The following is a 20,570-nucleotide window of genomic DNA, read 5'->3' as shown; positions in this document are numbered from 1 at the left end:
TGTTCAGTGCTAAATTATTCCCACGGGGCGGCTAGCGATTGGCTTGCTAGCCGTATAAGAGGCTTGAGCGGTTTCCACCCAAGTTGGAGAACTCTGAGGAGAACCCCGCAAGGGAGGACTCCATGACCATCTGGAGGAGGAGAACTTCACGTCTTGTGAAGATCTCTAAGCGCTGCGGGGCCTATCGAACCCAGCGCAGGCTATAGGGGTCTGATCAACCTCTGGCCTCTCCCCATCGCCGAACGATCCCTCGACGAACCCCTTCCCTGCGCGCAAGTTCCACGGAGCCTAGCAAACTTCGTGTGAGTGTATCCAGAGCTCTCTGCTTCGAGTTGTTTTCTTCGGTTGACACGACGGGCTCGCGTGTTTAGAGCTTTCAACCGGATTGGGCTAGAGGTTTGCATGGAAGGAACTCTTGTCTGCCTCTCTTCTTTTCTGTCTGTAACCGCAACCCAAGCAAGTTTTCCTGCCTGCACCGCGACCATCTACAGTGTAAGTAAAATAATCTTTAATCAACCGCTAAGCGTCCGTGCCTAATTCTAGCCCGCTGGCCTGCATTCTCCGACCCGGTGTGTCCGGGCTGCTGGCCACAGCCCGCTGCGCGCCCCCGAGGGCCTCGGACCACTCCCGGCCCGCACAGTTTCTATACTCTTCTTTTTACACATATTCAGAATGGGTTGAAACAGATTCAAAGAGGCTGCTTGTCTTGGGCTAAATCTTACAGCCTTAGTTCTTCCGTGGGTTTAGTCATATGATCAAAGCTGCTTGAGGGGGCCCATAATAAAAAGGACACTGGGCTGCCAGGTAAAAATTGGAGCCAGGTGAGTGTCATACCATGTCTGTTGGTGGCAGAGCAAATGTGAGCACTACCTACTCAGCCAAATGTTGTCCAGATTCTCTGAAGAGAACCATTGTCCCAACTGCAATCTTCCCTTGAGTCTTGGGTTTCTCCCCCTGCATTCAGAAATAAATTAAACTCTTCTAAACATTAGAGTGATCTCAGTGAATGACAATTTTTTTTACTGAATGTTGATATTTTAGCTGTAATTGACACGGTCTTTTTTGCTGCGTAGAACTCCATGGTAGTCCATGCTCCAAGCAGTTGCAGTAATCTGATCGAGAGCAAGGAACTGCAGGACTGAGACCTAAAATTGGTTCAGTCAAGCTGGTTTAGACTAATCCTACATAAAAGAAGACAGTCGTATCAGGTACAGAGTTGTATGATTGAAGGTGTCTTTTGAGAGCAGAATGTTTCAATGTGTTTCTTGAACTGTTGAGGTAAGAACATTTTCATTATTTCATTTCTTTGAAAAAAAGAAAGCTTTTTCTGGCTTTCTTGGGCTTAGAAAACCTCTACGTATTCCCATTCCTCCCTGCCTTTTGTACCAGTTCCCAGGTTCTTCAGTTACTATAGCTGACTTGAAACCATTTGCAAACACTGAATTGCTAGAAAGCTTTCATAGAATGGGATTTGAGTGGGCTCCTTGCCAATGGATTCCTAAATAATGTTGTTGGCTCTTCAAGAATTATCAAGCTGAGCCGGAGCTGTTCCTGACTGACCTTGGAAAATATGATCATTGCTTCATATCCCTTTAAAGATTACTAGCAAGATTATTTTTCCCAGGTTGGTTAAAATATCCACAGTGTACAAATATAGTAGGGGTTTGGTCCTCAGCTCCACTGAATTTGCTGAGTTCTAGGGGTGTATTCCTCTAGCAAGGGTTCCTCTTGACAGCTTCCACTGACTCCTTGGACAAGTTCTTGAAGCACTAGATATTACCTAGAGTTCTCCAAGGTTGTCTCCACTCAAGGATCCTCTGTTTTGACCCTGATTACTGGACCCCAGCTCTTTCTCTCATTCTTCTTCTCCCCTGGAAGTCATGGACCTTACCTTGTCTTGGTGGATTGTGACCACCAACCCAGATTCAAGCAGGCTGAGTTAAGATATTTTGATCAAAATAATGCTGAGTCAGTACTTTGTACGTAAAGATCCAAGGGCCCAGATCTACAAAGGTATTTAGGCACCAAGCTCCCATTGGAAATAATTGATTTAAGTGGGAGATGAGCCCCTGAATAGGAGTTAGGGTATATTTACATGAACAAGTTATTGCAAGATGAGCTAGAGTACAGCCTGCAGCAGCTCTTACAGTTCAGTATGTGCCAGATTGCCCCTCAATGACATTATCTTGAATTTTTCATGAAAAGAGTACATGTAAGCCATTCCCACAGAATAGATCATGGCTGTAAGTCTAAAACCTAGCTTGCTTGATAGTAATTTGCTTGTGGAGCCACACTGTTAGGGGCTGTCTATGCCATCTCTATGCTGAGCCTGGGACATCTTTAAAACTAGCTTGACCTGCTCCCAAATCTATTCTTGGACTCTCTCACCTGCCTGTGTTATTGGTATGCACTCAGGGCCACTCTGAAGTGGCTATGCTGCCTCACTTGTGTGAGGGGGTACATACTGTAAGGAGTGAGTAGCTAGGACAGGCTCCTCATTGGCATCCCTTGGCTTGGCATGAAATTAAAGTAGTAAGGCCATAAGTCATCTAAAATGCCTTTGTGGGTCTCCAGTATGGTGTACATAAAAGTCCAATGACTGTGTCAAAAAATTCACAGCATTTTCCTGCATAGTCATCTCTTATTGGGTGGAGGTGAGATGATAGCCCAATTCAGTGTCAAGAAGGCTCCATGCAACCTTATAATTGCTGTATTAATTAAGCATCAATAATGAAATTAGCAATCCACAGGGAGTTCAACGCACTTAAAAAGTCCTCAACTAACAAACTATTAATCCCCCAGGGTATTTCATTCATAATTGCTCAGGGTTACCATCACAGAGATTACATAACAGCAGGGAACAGAGAGTCGACTTTGGGCCTAGGAGCAACTACCTTATTAAGGTCCAACTTAAAGAAAAGTTAAAGAAAAAACCTTCCCATGAGCTGTCAGCTCTTATGAGTTTAACTTTGCCAAAGTTAAGGTTTGGGAACGGACTGTCTGGGATTTAAAAAATAAATAAAACTATGGCATCATCTCTTCTGAGCAACCAAAGAATGAATTTATATTTGAAATGGGTAAGGAAAATGTAGGATGTCAGCAATAACACTAACACAATTGAGCCCCTCTGTTCTCTCCCATTATCTGACCACTCCTGTAATCTAAATTCAGGGTATGTCCTTCTCTAGGCATTCACTTGAAAAACTCCCACTTTTATCCACGCTTCTATTCCCTTAATACATTCCTTGTCCTTAGTTCCAATTGGATACATGAGATTTTGCTAAAATAGTAAAACCATAGACCATATTCTGCTGATTACATAAGATAACATTTACCTACATTTCCCTTTACATAATATTTGACCAACATTTTATTACAATTTTGTTTAACAAAAAGCTGTTTTCTTTTTTAGTGATCTACCACTTATTCTAGAGGTCAGGTCCAAAAAAATTTTCACATACCCGGAATGAACAAAGGTCAAGCACATTTGATCCATTTTTGGGCTGCAGAATGGCAACAGAGATCCAAAGTGTGGTTCAGACACAAAACTGACATCCTTTAGAGTAGCATCAGCATCTGATGAAATGAGCTTCAGTCTACGAAAGCTTGTTCTCTCTCTCTTTCCACTCCCCCCACCATTTATATCTTATTTAGTTAGTCTATAAAGGTGCATGTCTACCATGCCTTGTATCATTTAGAGTAACCCTTCTTTGCTCTGAGAAAGAGAAGACCCTTGACTACCTCTCTCAGCGCTGTGGGATGTTCCCCACTAACATGAACTGCAGGGGACCACCAGCAAACAAAGCTAATCAGTATGTTACTTAAGGATTTTCCTCTGTTGAACCCATCACCCATCTCAGCCACTCTCTTAGCTCCTGTCATGAAGAACCTCCTCTAATAATCTACCTTCATGTCAGTAAGGCCAGCAAACTTGTGTAAGAAATCTGCTGTAGGTATGACTTCTTATTCTGTGGAAAGAAAATGAAAGAGATGATAAAAACTACAGGTACAATCACAAATTTGTCAAGGTCAGTGTTGGAAGCTGTGCTGTTAAGCAAACTCTGGATGGTAAACTTTATAGCATTATTCCATGTAGAGGCTCTTTTGGGAATGCTTTGTGTAGCACTCTCCACCACAGCTCTGCATGTGATGACAAGTTGGAGGGAGTTGTACTGCGTACTAAAAACCAAGCAGAAATCATTCTCTGAGTATTAGTGAACGCAAAGCACTTTAAGATTACAGCTATTTTACACCTGTGGGAATCTGTACCAGTAGATAACACTGGGCGCATCTACACGTTCATTAATGAGCCATAATAATGATGCATTAAGGTTAGTACATGTAATGACTGGTACTAACTTAATGCACCATAATTTGCACTTCTGTGCATTAGTGATGGCACACACTTTTTTTGTGATGCTAATGCGCAGTGGACTAATTCTACTGCGCATTAGCTTGGTTTTTGCCTGGTATGTCTCATGTAGTGTCTTATGTAGACGTGCCCACTGAGTCTAAGATTATGGAAGTCCTGCATCATCTTTATATTCTCAATCGTCCACTAGAGACATCAGTAGAGTCCTGCAGATGTACTGTCATACTCTAATATTGTGAAGACATTCAATACCTTTTTTAGTTCTGGCCTAAAGAGCTGAGAAAGCTGCTGGCAAATTGTAATGGAAAATTTAAAAACTCACTCCGTTGCCTGTAGCTGAATTATATTTTATTCGTTTCCTTACAGGAATGTGACTTGTTACTAAAGGATTCACACCTGTCTCTGCACAGTAGCTTGAAGAAATCCCTTTCCAAACATCAACAATTTCAAAAGCTGGATTGTGGCAACGAAGTAGTTAACATTTTCCCTCAGTTAGAAAAAGTAAATTATGTCACCTCGGAAAATGATTATAGATTCCCAACACACAAGATAGGAATGTGAAACTCTGCATTATACCCAACAGGCATAATTTTCTAACTTCAAGCCAGTAGAGGCCCTCTAGTGACCATTTTATAAAATTACATCCCTCTTACTTAAAAGCACAGCTGTGGGTTTGAAACTAAAATTCACTGGTCTGTTTTAAAAGCAAATAAACCTTGTGGGTTTGTGAATGTATACTACCCATGTTTAACTAATAACGAAGAGCCTGGTTCTTAATCACGTACAAAACACAAGCATATTTATCGGGGCTGCTAGCTGTCATATAAACAGCCCTAGCAAATAAAATGTCCTCTGTCAGTCAACAGTGGCTGACCAAGTGTATAGCAATGAAAACGTCCATTATCAAATAATGTGGTAGAGTTTCTGTAAAGCATACTGGGTAAAATGCAATTGCTCTTCATTGTGTAAGCCACCAAGGCTTTCTCTGCTTTCTAGTTAAACACATGCTCACTATTTTGAAGGAAAAATGAATTTGTATTGGCCTTTAAGCTGGGATTTTCAAAGTAGACTAAAGCAGAGTAAACACTTAATTGTATCATAGTCAACCATGGTGGTAGACAATAAAATCACAACACAGGTGTCTGAAGGGATCCAATCTTTAACTTGAAAAATATAGGAATCCAGGGATCTTACACATGGTATTTCATTGAATTTCTCAAATCCTTTTTGAAATTCTTTGTTGCTCCAAATCATATACTTACACTTATCCAAAACATTGTCTTTTTTTCCAGTAGCTAGAAAGAAGAAATGAGTGAGTACTGATATCAAGAAACTGGTGGGACTTCTCTTTAACCATCCACTAATCTTTTATCTACCCATCACTCTCAATTTGACACTCAGCCCAAAGCCCTGCGTACTACTTTCTTTTAGGTTTGGGTTCTGTAACACTGGTCCATAATGAAGAATAAGAAAAATGTATACCCAAGGCATGATGAATTGCAAAAATGTTTATTAGATGAAAATGGAAGTCAGCCACTGGACACAGAATTGTTGATTCTGTTATTGGCCTAAGTTTCCAAAAACTAGAGTTAAGTCAGCAGACAAGTAGAAAAGTTTCATGAAACTGTCTTTTTTTGTACATTCAATATTAATGTACTTCCTTGTCATTAGCCATGTTTTATGGTTGTTACTCTTACAGGTCTATGCCCTGAAAGGTGTGTTTTTTTTAATGGCCCAAGGGCAGCTAGGTGCCCGTCTCCTAATGATAAGCAGTAGGAGTTGGGTGCCAAACAGTGACTTTGAAATCTCCCCTGTCCTGCCTACTTAGATCTTAATGCTGTAGTAAGCTCTGTCCAGGTGTCTTTTCTGCCGCCTTCTCCCTCTTCTCCCCAACTTCGTACACAGGTGTGCGCACATACACTTGTACAGCATGCCGGTGATTTCATTGTCGGCATCCAACTGGTTTTCACTCAGTCCTCTTTCAGCCCGAACTTCTAATGGCAATAATGAGGGTTCTGCCTGAGAAAGGACAGAGGCCCTGATATAGCAAAGCAATTAAATGCACAGTTAGCATTTTCTCAAGTGCTTTGCTAAACTGTAGTTTGAGTAACTATTGCAAGATTTTCCCTATTTAATATGTGCATCTACCTAATTCAGTATTTTCCTGGTTTCAGGTCAGCTTCTCTGCTATTCATCTACCTTTAGAAAACATATACATTTTACACTGAGAGAAAACTAAAGTGACACTCATATTTTTCCCCATACAAGGTACTTGAAAGTATATTATGCTCTTAGATTTGATATTATGCTCTTAGATCAGCCCCGACCTCACTGACCATTTTGAAAAAATAGGACTGAATCTAAATATCAGGATATTGGAAATTTGTTAATGTTAAGGATATTGAAAGATGCAAGTAAAATAAAGAATTTCAAGATTAATCAGTTTCCTTCCCCCCACCCCTTTCATTGCACAACCTAAAGCTTGGTATTTGGGTCAGATTTATAGGAGAAAAGTCCCTTAATGAACCTTAATCCCATTAAAAGAATTGTCAATTCAGGTTTATCATTTATGGATGAAAACATCTTTGCAGAGTGTGGTGTGTTGACAACTTTTGCTTCTCCACAGTGTTCAGTGCATCACCTCTATCCAGTTTTTCTCTCTCTTACCCGTTTTGAACATTGTAGGCTGGTTTCACCTTAGTAATTGATTTTCAGCTGATACTAGCCTTAACTTTGCAGCTCTCACTCAGGTGAGTAGTTCCTGCTTACCCAAATGGTCTCACTGAACTGACAAATTTGCAGGATCAGACCTCAAAGACAGCACATTAAAAAAAAATAAAGCTCATGGATTGGGGGAAATGCCTATTTTCCTGAGACAGCTTTGACCTCCAAGGTTAAAGTGTCTCATGTGGAACATCACCCCTGTGGGACTATTAGGCGAGGCTGAGTGCCTGAGGAAAATGCAGCTATCCTCTTTGATATGTTATTTTTAGTCTAGGTTATTTTGAAAACAACCATCAGGTTTCTGTTACAATAGGAAAAATTAAAGATGATCAGCAAAGGAAACAAAATTGGGTCTGCTGTGACTTCTTTCTAATGCATACAGACAGCCTTACACATTTTCTTAAGCAAAAGTGTTAAAATAAGGAGATTTTGATTATGTTTTATACTAGAAATTCAGGTCTTTTCTCTCCTGGTTTTACTTGAAGGCTCCACTGGCAAATAATGGTGGGCATTATGTTATCAGCAGGGATCCTGGTTTTCTCTGATAAAAAATATCCCGTTTTCGGATTAAAAAATGGAACCCCAAATCCACATGTTTCTGTGATTAAAATGAACACTAGCCTTATAGTGTTTTATACACACTAGCATAAATCAAAGCAGCCTGTTATTGATTTGTGTTACAGCAAAGTCTATAAGCTCCAGCTGAGAAGTAGGACCCACAGTACTGGGCTGTGTTCAGACTCCTAGGGAGAGCCCCCCTCCTGCTCTGAGAGATTCACAGACAGGCCAAGGGAGTGAGATGATCTAACAGAGATGACCAAGAACATGCAGCAGATGTGGCAGAGCTGGGAATCCTGCTGTCCTGGGCCCTACTCCAGTCTCCCGACTTCTTTGCATCTTACCTCTCTGAAGAGGCCGTTCTTTCTCTCTGTTTAGCCATCAGTTATTCTCCTCTTGATAAATTCAAAATGGGCTCCATTCTCAATCTCTCTCTCTCTCTCTCTCTTTCCTTCCTTCACCACTTTAGAAGCATTATCCAGCCTAAAAGTAAATTAGTTTGTTTTTACATTGCTTTTACATTGGACAATACTTCTCCACTGGGCACACCCGTGCTATGCAATTGAAGGCTCAAAAGACTCTTGGTTCAGAGTTTCAGAAGTGACTTTTGATATTAGAGTGATGTAGCCATGCTGGTCCAGGAATTATACAAGAGGCAAGGATTTGTGGCAGGGTGACATTGTGTGTGTTCTTGCACACTCAAGTCTAACTTATTCATTGTGCTCATGAAATTCAGGGTTGACTGGAAAATCTGCTTTGTTGTTGCATTATTAAAATACCACACCTCTCTTAGTCTCTATTTGTACATGAATGGTTTATAATCATTTGCAAAATAATAATATGGAAAGGCAGTGAGGAACCAGGTAGAAAAATAAGAGGAAAGATTTAAGAGATCTTAGCAAAATGTTACAATGAAATGAGGATAGGAGAGGGGGAAAACAGTAGCATGTTGTCAGTTTAATACACAATAATTCCTTAAATGCACTATTGATGTCTTGGACTCTGTATTGGTTGTTATCGTTTTAGAGATCAGTAAATCAATGGCTAGCTGGTTAATGTGAATATATTTAATTTATAGGGTGCTTTGTTATCTGGAGTCTGCTTTCTCCCTTCTGTAAGACAAGCTGGGGAATTTCAAGATGAGAAACTTTTCTGATGGCAAAAATTTACTTAGGGAAAGTTTAATATGTTGCTCACTATGTGAATAAGAGAAAATACTTCTGTTTGTGTATAGCATTATAAACATCTCCCCCACAGATCTAGTAGCAGTAAAACATATTCTTTCTTGCAAGCGGCCAAGAGACAGCACACTGTTTTAGTAATAAACTCTGGTGATGTCCTGCCTTAGCATTTCCAACTGCACAGAAAAGTAAAACATAGCGTAACAATAAATGTATCATATAGTGTTGTGCCAATACATCTAAAAGTAAATAATGATTAAGCGATTATGCAAGCTGATCCGCTGTCCCTCACTAATGAAATGAGACTGCCTGGCCAGTGCACTTCATTGATTCATTCATTCTTCCATTGATTCATTCATTCATTTGAATCCAGGACCTCTCTCAATCTCTGAAACACCTCCTGCTGACAGCATTGCTGCATATTCCTATTGGGCCTTTGCCACTGTCATGCTTCATTTTGGAGATGTAATGAGGCATTAATGCTTATCTTTGATGTGTGAACTGTGTCAAAATATCCTGTTCTGATGAATGCTGGATCCCTCGGAATTCACCGCAAAATTTGAACAAAATGGCCATTGTTTGGGATATTGACATAGTCCCATTGGCCGAGCTTTTCACCAGGCAAGCAGGAAACGAGGGTGGATCATGCTTGCTGCATCTCAAGCCCTTTAATTGCTTAACCAGTTCCTTCTCTTGTCTCTCGCTTGCATTCTCAGACTCCCGCCCAACTTATATCCTTCCTTTTGTTGTCTAACTCCTCTGATTACCCCACTGCGCAGTGCCACAGCATTGCTCTGATGAGGTACAAGGCAGCCTCTCATTTTCAGCTTGTCAGAGATGCCAACCAAAGACCTACAGACTGCTAGTTGCTGTTTGTGTGCGTGATTTAGGGAAGAAGGAACTAATTCATCCAATAAATCATTTCTAGGTTTCACGCTCTAATTATTTTTGAAAATCTTTCACTCTAAGATTTCATGTTGACCATTTTGCTCTCCCTTAAAATCAGCTGAGTTTTGGACCTGAGTCTACACTCCTGACTCTCTCTTCATGCTATTCTAGCAAGGCAAAGGGATTCTAAAGGAATATAGATAGAGGTAATATGTCTCCATATTAATGTTCTTTCATTTTGCTAGAGCAGGAAGATTTTTTTAGTGACTTAAGCTTAAATGGAAAATAACGCAAAAAGGTATTATAGAACACATTTCAAAGCCTTGAACTGAATAGCTTGTTTTGCCATCCAATAACTATAGTTTTTGTCAAGTAAGTAGAACAGTTTTCGTTCTACTCCCCTGTTTTCCTATGCATCTGACTGCCAAAATCTTCACTGTTTGGGCCGAAATGTCGTATGTTTGTATGGGTATTTTTATACAGTTTGAACAGGTTCTCTTTGCTCTATCTTGGAGCGAGAGAGGAAGTTAAAAATGAAACCAATGAAAACTTTCCCTTGTCAAATTCTAATGACATGGGAAGAAAGGGGATTGAAAAATACCTTGAGCATTTAGCATGATGAATGTGCTGAACAAAGTCTTGATCACATGTTGGCGTGCTTCTCCCAGAGCTTTTCTCTGTGTTGGCTACATAGATGACAAACACTTCTGGGCTTGTCTTCTAACTAGTGTGTAAAGCACATCAGAGGCATAACAGGGCAGTTCTGTGCCCCGGGCAGTGGCAGTGGTGGTACAGGGGCAATCAGCTGCAGTCAAGCTGCCAGCAGTGACCTGGCCAGTGGTATGAAGGCTGCTATTTTTGTACCCCTCTCCTTCAAATCACCATCAAGGCTCGTATCCCAGTTGCCCCCTTTAGTTACACTACTGAAGCATGTATGAGACCTTTGACTGTTGTATAAATACTAAGTGGTAGGAACTAGTTAGGCCTTATTCAAAACTGGCAGACAGTTCAGCCCTAGGGAAGAAGGGACATGTCCCTGACCCATAATAGTGGAGGAAAGGTGCATAAGTAGCTATTGAGCATGAGTGTTAGGGGTATAGCCTCTGAATCAGAACTTCCTAGACCTTCATTGCTGGCAACTGCAAGTGAGAGAGGAGCAAGTGGAAGGAACCCTGGACATGGCCAGTTCACTCTCCCTTTCAGCATCCACTCTCTAACACTGTGACAGGATACTGGGCAAGGATGGACCTATGGTCTGACCCAGTAAATGGCAGTTCTTATGTTCTTATAATCCCATTCCTTCCACTGTATTTCACAAGAGCAACCTTTTGTAGAGTGAGAGTTCTTGCCCTTCTGGTCTAGCCTTTAATACAAAACATGGAAAAGCAACGAAGCAGATCAAATAAAAACTAGGGACTTTTAGCAAGGTATTATAAATAGAACCCTATTTTATTCTAGGCAGAAGAGATGTAATTTAGTAGCTGAGATTCACACTTCATTTTTTTTTATTGCTAGTTATTTTACCTCTCCAACTGTGGCCAAAAAAAGGTCTGGCAAATGTACTCTCCATATTTTGATGTAGTGGAAAAGTGACTATCCACTAACAGCAGCTCTTGTCTGGAAACAGAAGGATCAGAAAAAGCAACTCACTTGTTGAGTTTCTAATTTGAGGGATAGGAGCTGGCAACCCAGCTACCATTCCAGTGGCCAAATTCAGACAGGGCAACCCCTCACCCCTCACCACAACCACCACCATTCATTTGACTAGAGGCCTTTTCCAGCAGACCTAGGAAATAAAAATATTGTTTGCTGGCTTTCACTTGCACTACGCAACCTGACACATTGGCTGTGCTTTCAGGATCTAACAGATATTCTGTCAGTGTTCCAGCTGCAAACGCAAGGGATCCTGGCGCGCACACAGTGTGCACAGTAGTTTTTCATTTAAAAGAATGGCCATCTGATTTGCCCAGAGGAAAATAAAAACAAGAGCAGCTAGTATTTAAAGTGGGGGTAGCCAAAGTGCAGCCCACCAGCCAAATTAGTCTCATATGCTCCCATAACACAGCCCATGTTATCCTCCACCTTCAAAATGGAGGTGAGATGACAGGGGACAGATCCTCACTTGGAGTAAATTGTCATCACTCCAATGGTTAATCAGCTGGGGTTGTGACAATTTACACTGTCTGAGGATTTACCTAGGTATAATAGGCTCTGTGTTGCTGTGAAAATGTCTCATGCCCTGCACAGTTTACTACTCAGTAAGGGAAAGCTTAATACTGAGATGTCCAAAAATATAAAAGGGAAAGCTTAATACTGAGATGTCCAAAAACACACCCCCAAACTGAAACAGGGCATTGTAGCCACACCATTTTTCTAACACTAATATCTCCTAGACCAGTAGTTCTCAACCATTCTTGTACCAGGACCCATTGTAAGCATCAGTAGCCAGTCCCAACCTAATGCCCCACAGGGGGTGGGTGTGTGGGGCAGGGGGGCCCCCTTGCAGGCTGGAACTTGGCCAGCCTGCTAGGGAAAAGCTGTGGTTTCCCACATTTTTCTTCTTTAAAGGAGAATCCATTTTTAAAGTCTGATCCATTTTTAAAGTTTGTTCATGACCCTTTCATATATTCTTGCAACCCATGGGTTGAGAAGTACTATCCTAAACCTAGTGCACAGTAAGTGACTGCATAGAAAATATATTACAGCACCTCTTCTGTAGATCACAGATCAGCTGAAGTGAATAACTCTGCATGTTAGGTAGGGGAGTTAGACTAGCATGATTTCTTTTTTGTTTTATACAGGACCATCTTGACATGACAGCTAATTTTGATAGCTGAGATTTTCCAGAGTGTCTCATAATGCTGAGTACCTCCATTTTGGAGGGTCCTCCTTGAGGATGCATTTTTTTTTCAGAAGCAATGTGCCCAAGACCTTCTGAAAATAGGGGTCCTTCCTTTAGTCTCTCACAGTGGGCACTAAAATCCCCTAGTCATATCTAAAAACCTTGACTAACATGCCCATGAGGTTCCATCCAGTTTGATCTGAAGTCAAACAGGGAGCCCTATTGACTTCAGTGGAAGGTGGATCAGACCCCGTATTAGCAAAGGCAGAGTACTGTGCTGTACTGAATGTGCTGTTCTCATTATTCTCCTCCTTTTTTATGTTAGAGCGAAATGGATGAGAATGCAGTACAGATGGCTGGAGATGAAGTGGGCTTGCCAGAAGACCTTCAGAAAATGGTGGCAGAAGATCAGGAAGAAGAAGAAGACAAGGAGTCTTTTCTTGGACAGTTACAGAACCTCCAGAACATGGATATGGATGCTATTAAAGAAAAGGCTCAAGCCACTTTCACTGAAATAAAGCAGACAGCTGAGCAAAAATGTTCTGTAATGTAAAAGGCAAGGTGCAGTTTTGTGAACCATATGAATTTAATATTGCATCATTGGGGCTGCTGGAGAAGGCAAGGACAATTAAGGGAATACCACATAGTTCCACAGCAATGTGTGTAAATATGAGGGAGAGAGACTCCTAAACCTCCAGGTGTTCACAAAATTAGGTGATATCCCTGCTTTCATGGCTCGAAGATAGAAATAATAATCAGTTTTTAATATTTTGTTTTCCCATGGTAGAAAAATATTCCTTTTTAAAAAAAATGCATTTTTCATAAATAAAAAAGTCATCAATTATTTTTTCACAAACATTGTGCCTTGTTCCATAGTTTCAAAAAGTTTATAAAAATATCAACATCATTATTAAATGATTTATTATTCACAAAACGGGATGTTTCAAAAAGGAAACATTTCTCTAATCACCTTGACATTGTTTCAAGAAAGCAATCACAAAAAAGTGTTCGAGAAAAATGAAAGTTGGGTCACTTCAAACCAAAAGCATTTTTACAAAACTTTTTTTTTTCAGTAGCTGTGATTTAAATTTCTGGGGGACAAAGACTCTTCTGATCCTAGAACTGTTAAGAGAAAATACAGTGATTGTGGAGTGAGTGAAGATTGGGGGTTGCACTAGAGCCAGGCATGTGGAATAATGCAAACTTTCTCATGATGTTTTGATTAGCTGCTTTTCAATACTGACCTAGAATCTGAACCTGCTATTACAGAAGTTGACTTCTTGACTGCCATTTGTGCCAAATTGTGTGGGTTTGCAATGAAGAGAAATATCAAGCCTAAGTTATGCTGAGATCACTAAATTGATTTCTTTTGACACCTATTGAACAAGGAAGAGGTGCTGTAGAAATGCAGAGAGTGATGGTGTTTGGTAGACCTGTTGTCCCCCAAAGTGAGTAGTACAACTCACTAGTTCACCTTGTCCTCTTGCAGTCATAGTTTTCCTTCATCTTCTTATATATACGTGTGTGGGCGATGAATTGGCTTAGAAGCTGGGATATGCCCATGTTGGCCGTGAGATCCATTTCTTCCACCTCCTTTGAGATGGCCCTGCCAATGCTTCTCATGCCTTTCTGTAACCAAAAGATCCTTTTGTTAACTGCAGTAGAATAGACTTTGGTTCTCTTAAAATATATTGCATACAAATCCCCAAATAAATAAGCATAGTAAGTTAAGGAAAAGCAGCTGTCTGACACTTAGAGCAAGATTCACAGAGAATTTAAGTACCAAAATTCCCCTTTTATTTGCCTAAATCCAAGAAGGGATTTACAGAAACCCCTTCTAAGCTACTCAGTTATCCATGATCCCCCAGGTGCCTACCTTTTCTGCCAGGAAATCTACTTAGTCCTCTAAAGTTTGACTACAGTGCATATCCAGAGCTGTTGCCATCCTGGCTGACCTCAGCCTTCGGGCACATATTGCCTGCCTAAGGCTGCTTGGATTCACAAACTAGGCCTCCCTGAGAGGCCACATGTGATAAGTGTGCTCAGAGTACCCTTAACACATGCCAACAGCGTTGACACACTCAGCCACATTCCTTTGAGTAAATGAGAAACAAACCCTTTGCGGGTGGGAACCGTGACCACTAAAGCAGTTTTCCTAGTCACTGGGGATAGCTGCTTTTCTGGCACAGGGTAGTACCCACAGAGGTAATGTATAGTTAACCTCCCACTTGCTGCTAGAGTGGGAAGATCTTGGCTTTATGCCCACTTTATGGAAAGGATGGAGGATGTTTGCCGGTACTAGGGCCACTTATGGTTTTTGATTGACTCACGGATTTGGAATTGATTTGGATGATTTGGTTTGGAACATGCAAAATTTTCATTAAAAAAATAATTTAAAAAATGCTGAAACTAGAAGGGGAAGAGGCCCCTCCACCTCCTTGCTTCTGGCCTTTTGGCTCAGATCAAATATGGAGACATCCGAATCCCAAGACCTCTGCGCTTGTGCCTGCACGTAGGATGGCTGCCACTGGATTTGGGAGTATCTGAAGTCCCAGGGTGAGAGCCTGGGATGGAGGATGCTCGCTGGTTGTAGTCCCATACGTGGTGTTTAGAATGATTGAGTTCTGCCTGCTTAATCTATATGGTTTTTGGAACAATTGAGTTCTATTTAATTGATATGATTTGGAACTGATTTGGTTGATTTGACCTGGAACACAAAATATATTAATAAAAAAATGCTGAAAGCCAGATTTCCCTCTATCTCATCCCCCAGGAAAGTGTGAATAAACCCTGGCATGCAAGAAAGGAGAATTGGCTCCTACCTGGGACCAAATTCCACGATTAGGGGAACATTATAAGATATGATTAATCATGATTTGAATTTGTACAGCACCTTCTATCCCAAAAGGTCCTAGAGCATAAAGATACGCGATGACCAGCAGGAAAAAGCTTGGCACATACCCACTGACTTGGGTAAATGGAGGCTTTATTTTGGTTCTTTTTCTAGCAGGGCTGCCTATGGACCAGGTAGTTATTGGTTAGGTTGCTGGCAAGTCTTCTGTATTGACTTTGTGGACACCAGGTACATTTTACCTGAACGAACCCATGGAAAGGAACTTCAGTTAGTGACTATAAGTTGATTCTTGTTCATAGCTACTGTAAAGCACTGTTTTGTGGTTAAGACTGTGGGCTGGGACTCCAGAGATCTGGTGCAGTACTTTGATGTTGACCTCCTGGGCATCTTGAGCAAATCAACTATTCCTAATATAACACAGATAACAATGCTTCTCTATGACATGGGGCACGGTGAGAGTATATTCATTATTCAGTTATTGTATATCATTTAAAGGGATGCATAAGTACTTGAACAGACAGGGCATGTGTGAAATTGGCAAAGGATGTTTGTCCCTGGATTAACACCTGTTTAGGGGTTTATGAGTCTCTCTCTCTTTTTATCCTTAAGAGAATAATTAATATATGATAGATAAACGCACTAAAATATGATCACTTTTCATTTAAGAACCCACTCCTGGTCTCACTTGCCTGTAAATAGTCAAGGGCAGTTTTAAAGTGGACTTCAGATGTGAGATCTAGCATCTCCCTACCTGCTCTCTACAACCTCCACATTTTATTATTGCACTTAGGACTTTTAATATGGCATTTTAATACTGGGATCAGCACTCTGAACTCCATAGGAAAAGGGTATCATTCAGTACCTACTCCTGAGTTAATTAAGGAGCTTTTATGAAACATACCTCATGGACTCCTGTTCCATGGTCTTTTGAAGGTAAGACCTTCAGAAGGTGAGTATAGTATGGAAAAGCAGGAAGTCCTCAGAGGTCAGAGACATGACTGCTTCTCTGTTACTGATGATTTAAAAGGATTCTGTCAACTTAAATCATATCACCAAATTTCCTTTCCTCTGTCACCAATTACATCATGGATGCTTAAAGCAAATGAGCTTTAAAATCCAATTTACCTGGTCTGGTTGATGTTCTTTCCTTACTTTTACACGTCTCCCAGCTAGACAGTGGGAGTTGATGAAGTCAGTTTCACTTCCAGGGTTTAGTTAAACTTGTAAAGGTTTTGGTGGAACCTCTCTCTCGCACCTTCCTGGTAACAGACTCTTGTGTAAACATTGCCCAGGGCTTGCATTTAGCCTGCTAGCTTTCCCATGCGGTCCTGACGCTGTATGTGGGGGACAAGTACTCTGGCAGGCTTAAAGTTCCACCAAAATGTTTACAAGTTTATCATCTTCCCAAGCCTATGTTACTGCCCCCAATCTGAACTGAGAAAAGTAAATCGCTTTAGGTGTTCATTTATATGTAACAGTGGGTTGTTTCCTTATTTACTGGGGGAGGGAGATCTTCAAATATTAACCAGTTACAAGTATTTAATTTATTTCCTGCTGTAATAAGTTCATGTAGTTTAAATTGGTGGTCTTTTACAGTGTATTGGGAAAAACATGGGCAATCCTATTTAAAATAAAATATCTTCCTAGTACTCACTTGCAAGAAGAATGCCCTTGTGAGTTTTGGTTACACATTTTAGCAAAAAAGTTTAGAGCAGTGCTCGTCTAACGGTGGAAACAGATGTTGCATTTGTGCCACCATAAAACAAGCAAGCAGGTTTCCATCCCCCTTGTTGCGCCACAAGTTTCCAAAATTTGTGGCTGTGACAAAGGTGGTACTAGTTTATACCACTTTATTGCAGCAAATGTCCATTTGCTTTATGGCATGAGAGTGCTGGTAGCCCAGAGCTGCCTGTGCTCTCCAGCTGGCCTGGGGAATGAGAGGCCCAGTCCTGTGCAACTGAGGGATTTCTGCACCTGCTTTCCCCCCTTATAGAGATGTGCCCTGAGCAATCTCCAGGGCATGTCTCTGTAAGTGGGGACCCCCCATAGAGATATACCTTGGAGATTTCCCAGGGCATGTCTCTGCAAGCAAAGAAAGCTGGGGTTCTCACTAGGAGACACAACCCTGGAAATCTCTGTGGTGAGTCTCCATAAGCAGAGAACTCATTGCCTATTGTCCTGCATCAGGCAGGGGCCCAATTGTGCAGGACAGCAGCACAGGTGACATATTTTGCGCAATGAAGGAGACGTGTGGTGGGACACATCCTACAACAGCTGATCTGCTTCATTTGGTGAAATCTGTTTATATAATTGTTAGATATTTCATATGGCCAGTGGGTACCTATGATAGATTTAGATGTGTGTGGGAGAAGTGAGAGATGGGTCATTATTTCCTTTTCTGTGCCTGAATTTTGTCCATATTTCTACTGTTGCTTTGAACAACTGGTGGTAGCAGAAAAATGAGAAGCAACTGCCAGAGTTCAATCAGAACATCTCATGGGTCAAACTTCCAACCAGACTACATGGTTGTACACCAGCTGTCCTGATTTCTGTATGTTTCTGTGTCTTACACTCCCTCCAAATATATGTGCACATGTACACATGCACACTCACTGTTTCAGGTTAGCATTATCAGTTAAAGTCCAAACCCCGCAGCCACCTGCCAATTGTCAGTCATCAAGTACGTACACATTACAAAAGGGTGTCACTCCTAATATTGCCAGACTTCTCAGTGCGACACCTAATTATCATATTTGAAAAAATGGTGTATATTTGTCATGCAAGTACTGGGATCCAGAGCCACCTAAAAAGGAATCTACAAAGGAACCAAAAATTGGAGCCCTGGGGCTCTTTAGCCTGAAAAAGCGCAGGCTCAGGGGTGATCTGATAGCCACCTACAAGTTTATCAGGGGTGACCACCAGCATCTGGGGGAACGTTTGTTCACCAGAGCGCCCCAAGGGATGACGAGGTCGAATGGTCACAAACTACTTCAAGATCATTTCAGGCTGGACATAAGGAAGAACTTCTTTACTGTCCGAGCCCCCAAGGTCTGGAACAGCCTGCCACCGGAGGTGGTTCAAGCGCCTTCATTGAACACCATCAAGATGAAACTGGATGCTTATCTTGCTGGGATCCTATGACCCCAGCTGACTTCCTGCCCTTTGGGCGGGGGGCTGGACTCGATGATCTTCCGAGGTCCCTTCCAGCCCTGATGTCTATGAAATCTATGGATTTCCTTTTTCTTGTCCTTTTCTTTCTTTCTCTCTTTTTTCCTTATGATGTGCAAAAAGAGCCCAAGGTTTCTAAAACTATCAAAAGGCTTCTTGGAAGGAGGATTTTCTTACCTGATTGTACTTCAAACATTGTATTTCAAGGGGTACTTGAAGAGGTAACATTCTGCCCTCTGCCTCCCTTCCCCTGCCTTACTGTAAATGTAATTATATCAATATAAGTCATTCCTGAAGGAAGGAGGTTAAGCTATATCAATGTAAGGCACATTTATACCAGTACAAGTGCATTCACATTGGGTGCATCTATACATGTGCTTTACTGCAGAATTGACTAATTAGCTCTGCAGTAAAACATCACAGCCTACATGTGCGCTGGTATTAGGGTGCAGTAAAATAATTAACTTTGCCATAGGATAGTACAGTTGGGGACAGTACTATCCTACATCAGAGTAATTTACTCCACTTAAATGCATGTATAGATGCTGACAGGGGCTGGTTGGGGCACAAGGGTGCTACAGTGTGGGGGCTGCCTGCCACATAGCCCCACACTTTAGCACCCTCATGCCCCAACCAGCCCCTCCACAACTTGCAGCCACCACCTGGGGCTGCTCCACCTCAGCTCAAAGTTCTGCGGTCATTTGCAGACGCTGTGCCCAGAAGCAGTTTTCTCTGGCATGAACTACACCAGAGTTTATCATGTTGCATTAATTGCATGTGTAGATGCACCCATTAGGTATCATACTTGTATAACTATTTTAGTAAGGAGTTACTTTTCTATCCACTGTAATTATAGAAGTTAAAAGAACCCCAAAAAGCTAGGTGCAGAGCAGGACTAACCTTTTTAAATGTTTCTGTTTGTGTCAATGCCCATTTAGCCCAATTTCTGGAAAAAGGAAACCTTTGCAAAAAATTAACCCCCCTCCCCCCACTTCAGGTAAGGTGTGAAAATTGACTATATCCATCTACTGAAAGCCCCTGGGAATCTTCTAGCAAAAGCCATGGAGATCAGACTGGACATGCCTCAAACTGTTAAGGTAAGAAAGCAATTAGAAGAAGAAACCATTTCCTCCCTTCATTAACTGGTGCTGCCCTGTGCACTACTGCCATCAGTGTCCAGGCAGACTTAGGGAGCCTGCAGAGTACCCTGAGATGTGTACCTGGTGGTCAGTACTGTAAGCTCTCTGCTCTTCAGGGACTCCACCTGATAATGTCTGTTCAGGCATCCCCAGGTAAGTTTTTCTACAAGGAAACCAAACTTGAGAGAATTCTCCCCGATCACTTGAACATATGTATGAAGCCAGTATTTTAAAAGCTTCCATTCAAAAGATTTCCAAATTTCTGACTTGCATTATCAATTGGGTGCAGTGGTGGAAGTGCTGCCTTTTATCTAACATGTTGGCCTCTTACCCTCTTGAGATGGAAGCTAAAGATCCAGCAGCCATTTAGAAAAGAGGAAAGGAAAATCTCTGTGTGTGGTCAACATTTCCTACCTCATTTTATTGAAAACAGATGCTATTACCCACGGCTGCTGATCAGCCCTGTAGCAGTTACTTCACTTGCCTAGATCAGTGGTTTTCAATCTGTGGTCCATGGACCCCCTGGGGGGGTCCAAAGACTATGTCTAAGGGATCCGCAAAAGATGACTATGATCAATCGATATGAATACCCACACTTACAATTCAAAGGGGTCCACTCCTCCATTTGAAATTTCCAAAGGAGTCTGCATCTCCATTCAAATTTTTAGGGGTCTGCAAATGAAAAAAAGCTGAAAACCACTTGTTTAGGCACTTGCTACTATTCCAGTTGCTAAAGTCCTCCTGTGAGGGCCTGAGAATCCTCAGCTTTTACTGGAACCCAGGCTACTTAGCTTGCCAAAAGATTAGATCCTGGCTTGGTAGAGCTCCACACTTAAAATAATGA

General features: G+C 41.5%; 1 protein-coding gene across 1 annotated transcript in view; it reads left to right on the top strand.

Annotated features, from left to right (window-relative positions):
• The window catches only part of CPLX4 (complexin 4), a 23,997-nt gene extending 10,879 nt beyond the window's left edge, over positions 1 to 13,118 (top strand). The window contains 1 exon segment of the mRNA XM_006039401.1: positions 12,891 to 13,118. Within this exon segment, the coding sequence (XP_006039463.1) occupies positions 12,891 to 13,118 (228 nt within the window).
• Positions 13,119 to 20,570: the final 7,452 nt, after the last annotated feature.

Source organism: Alligator sinensis, unplaced genomic scaffold (genome assembly GCF_000455745.1).
Source record: "Alligator sinensis unplaced genomic scaffold, ASM45574v1 scaffold347_1, whole genome shotgun sequence".
Taxonomy (NCBI): Eukaryota; Metazoa; Chordata; order Crocodylia; family Alligatoridae; genus Alligator; species Alligator sinensis.
This window is presented reverse-complemented; position numbering and strand designations above follow the sequence as displayed.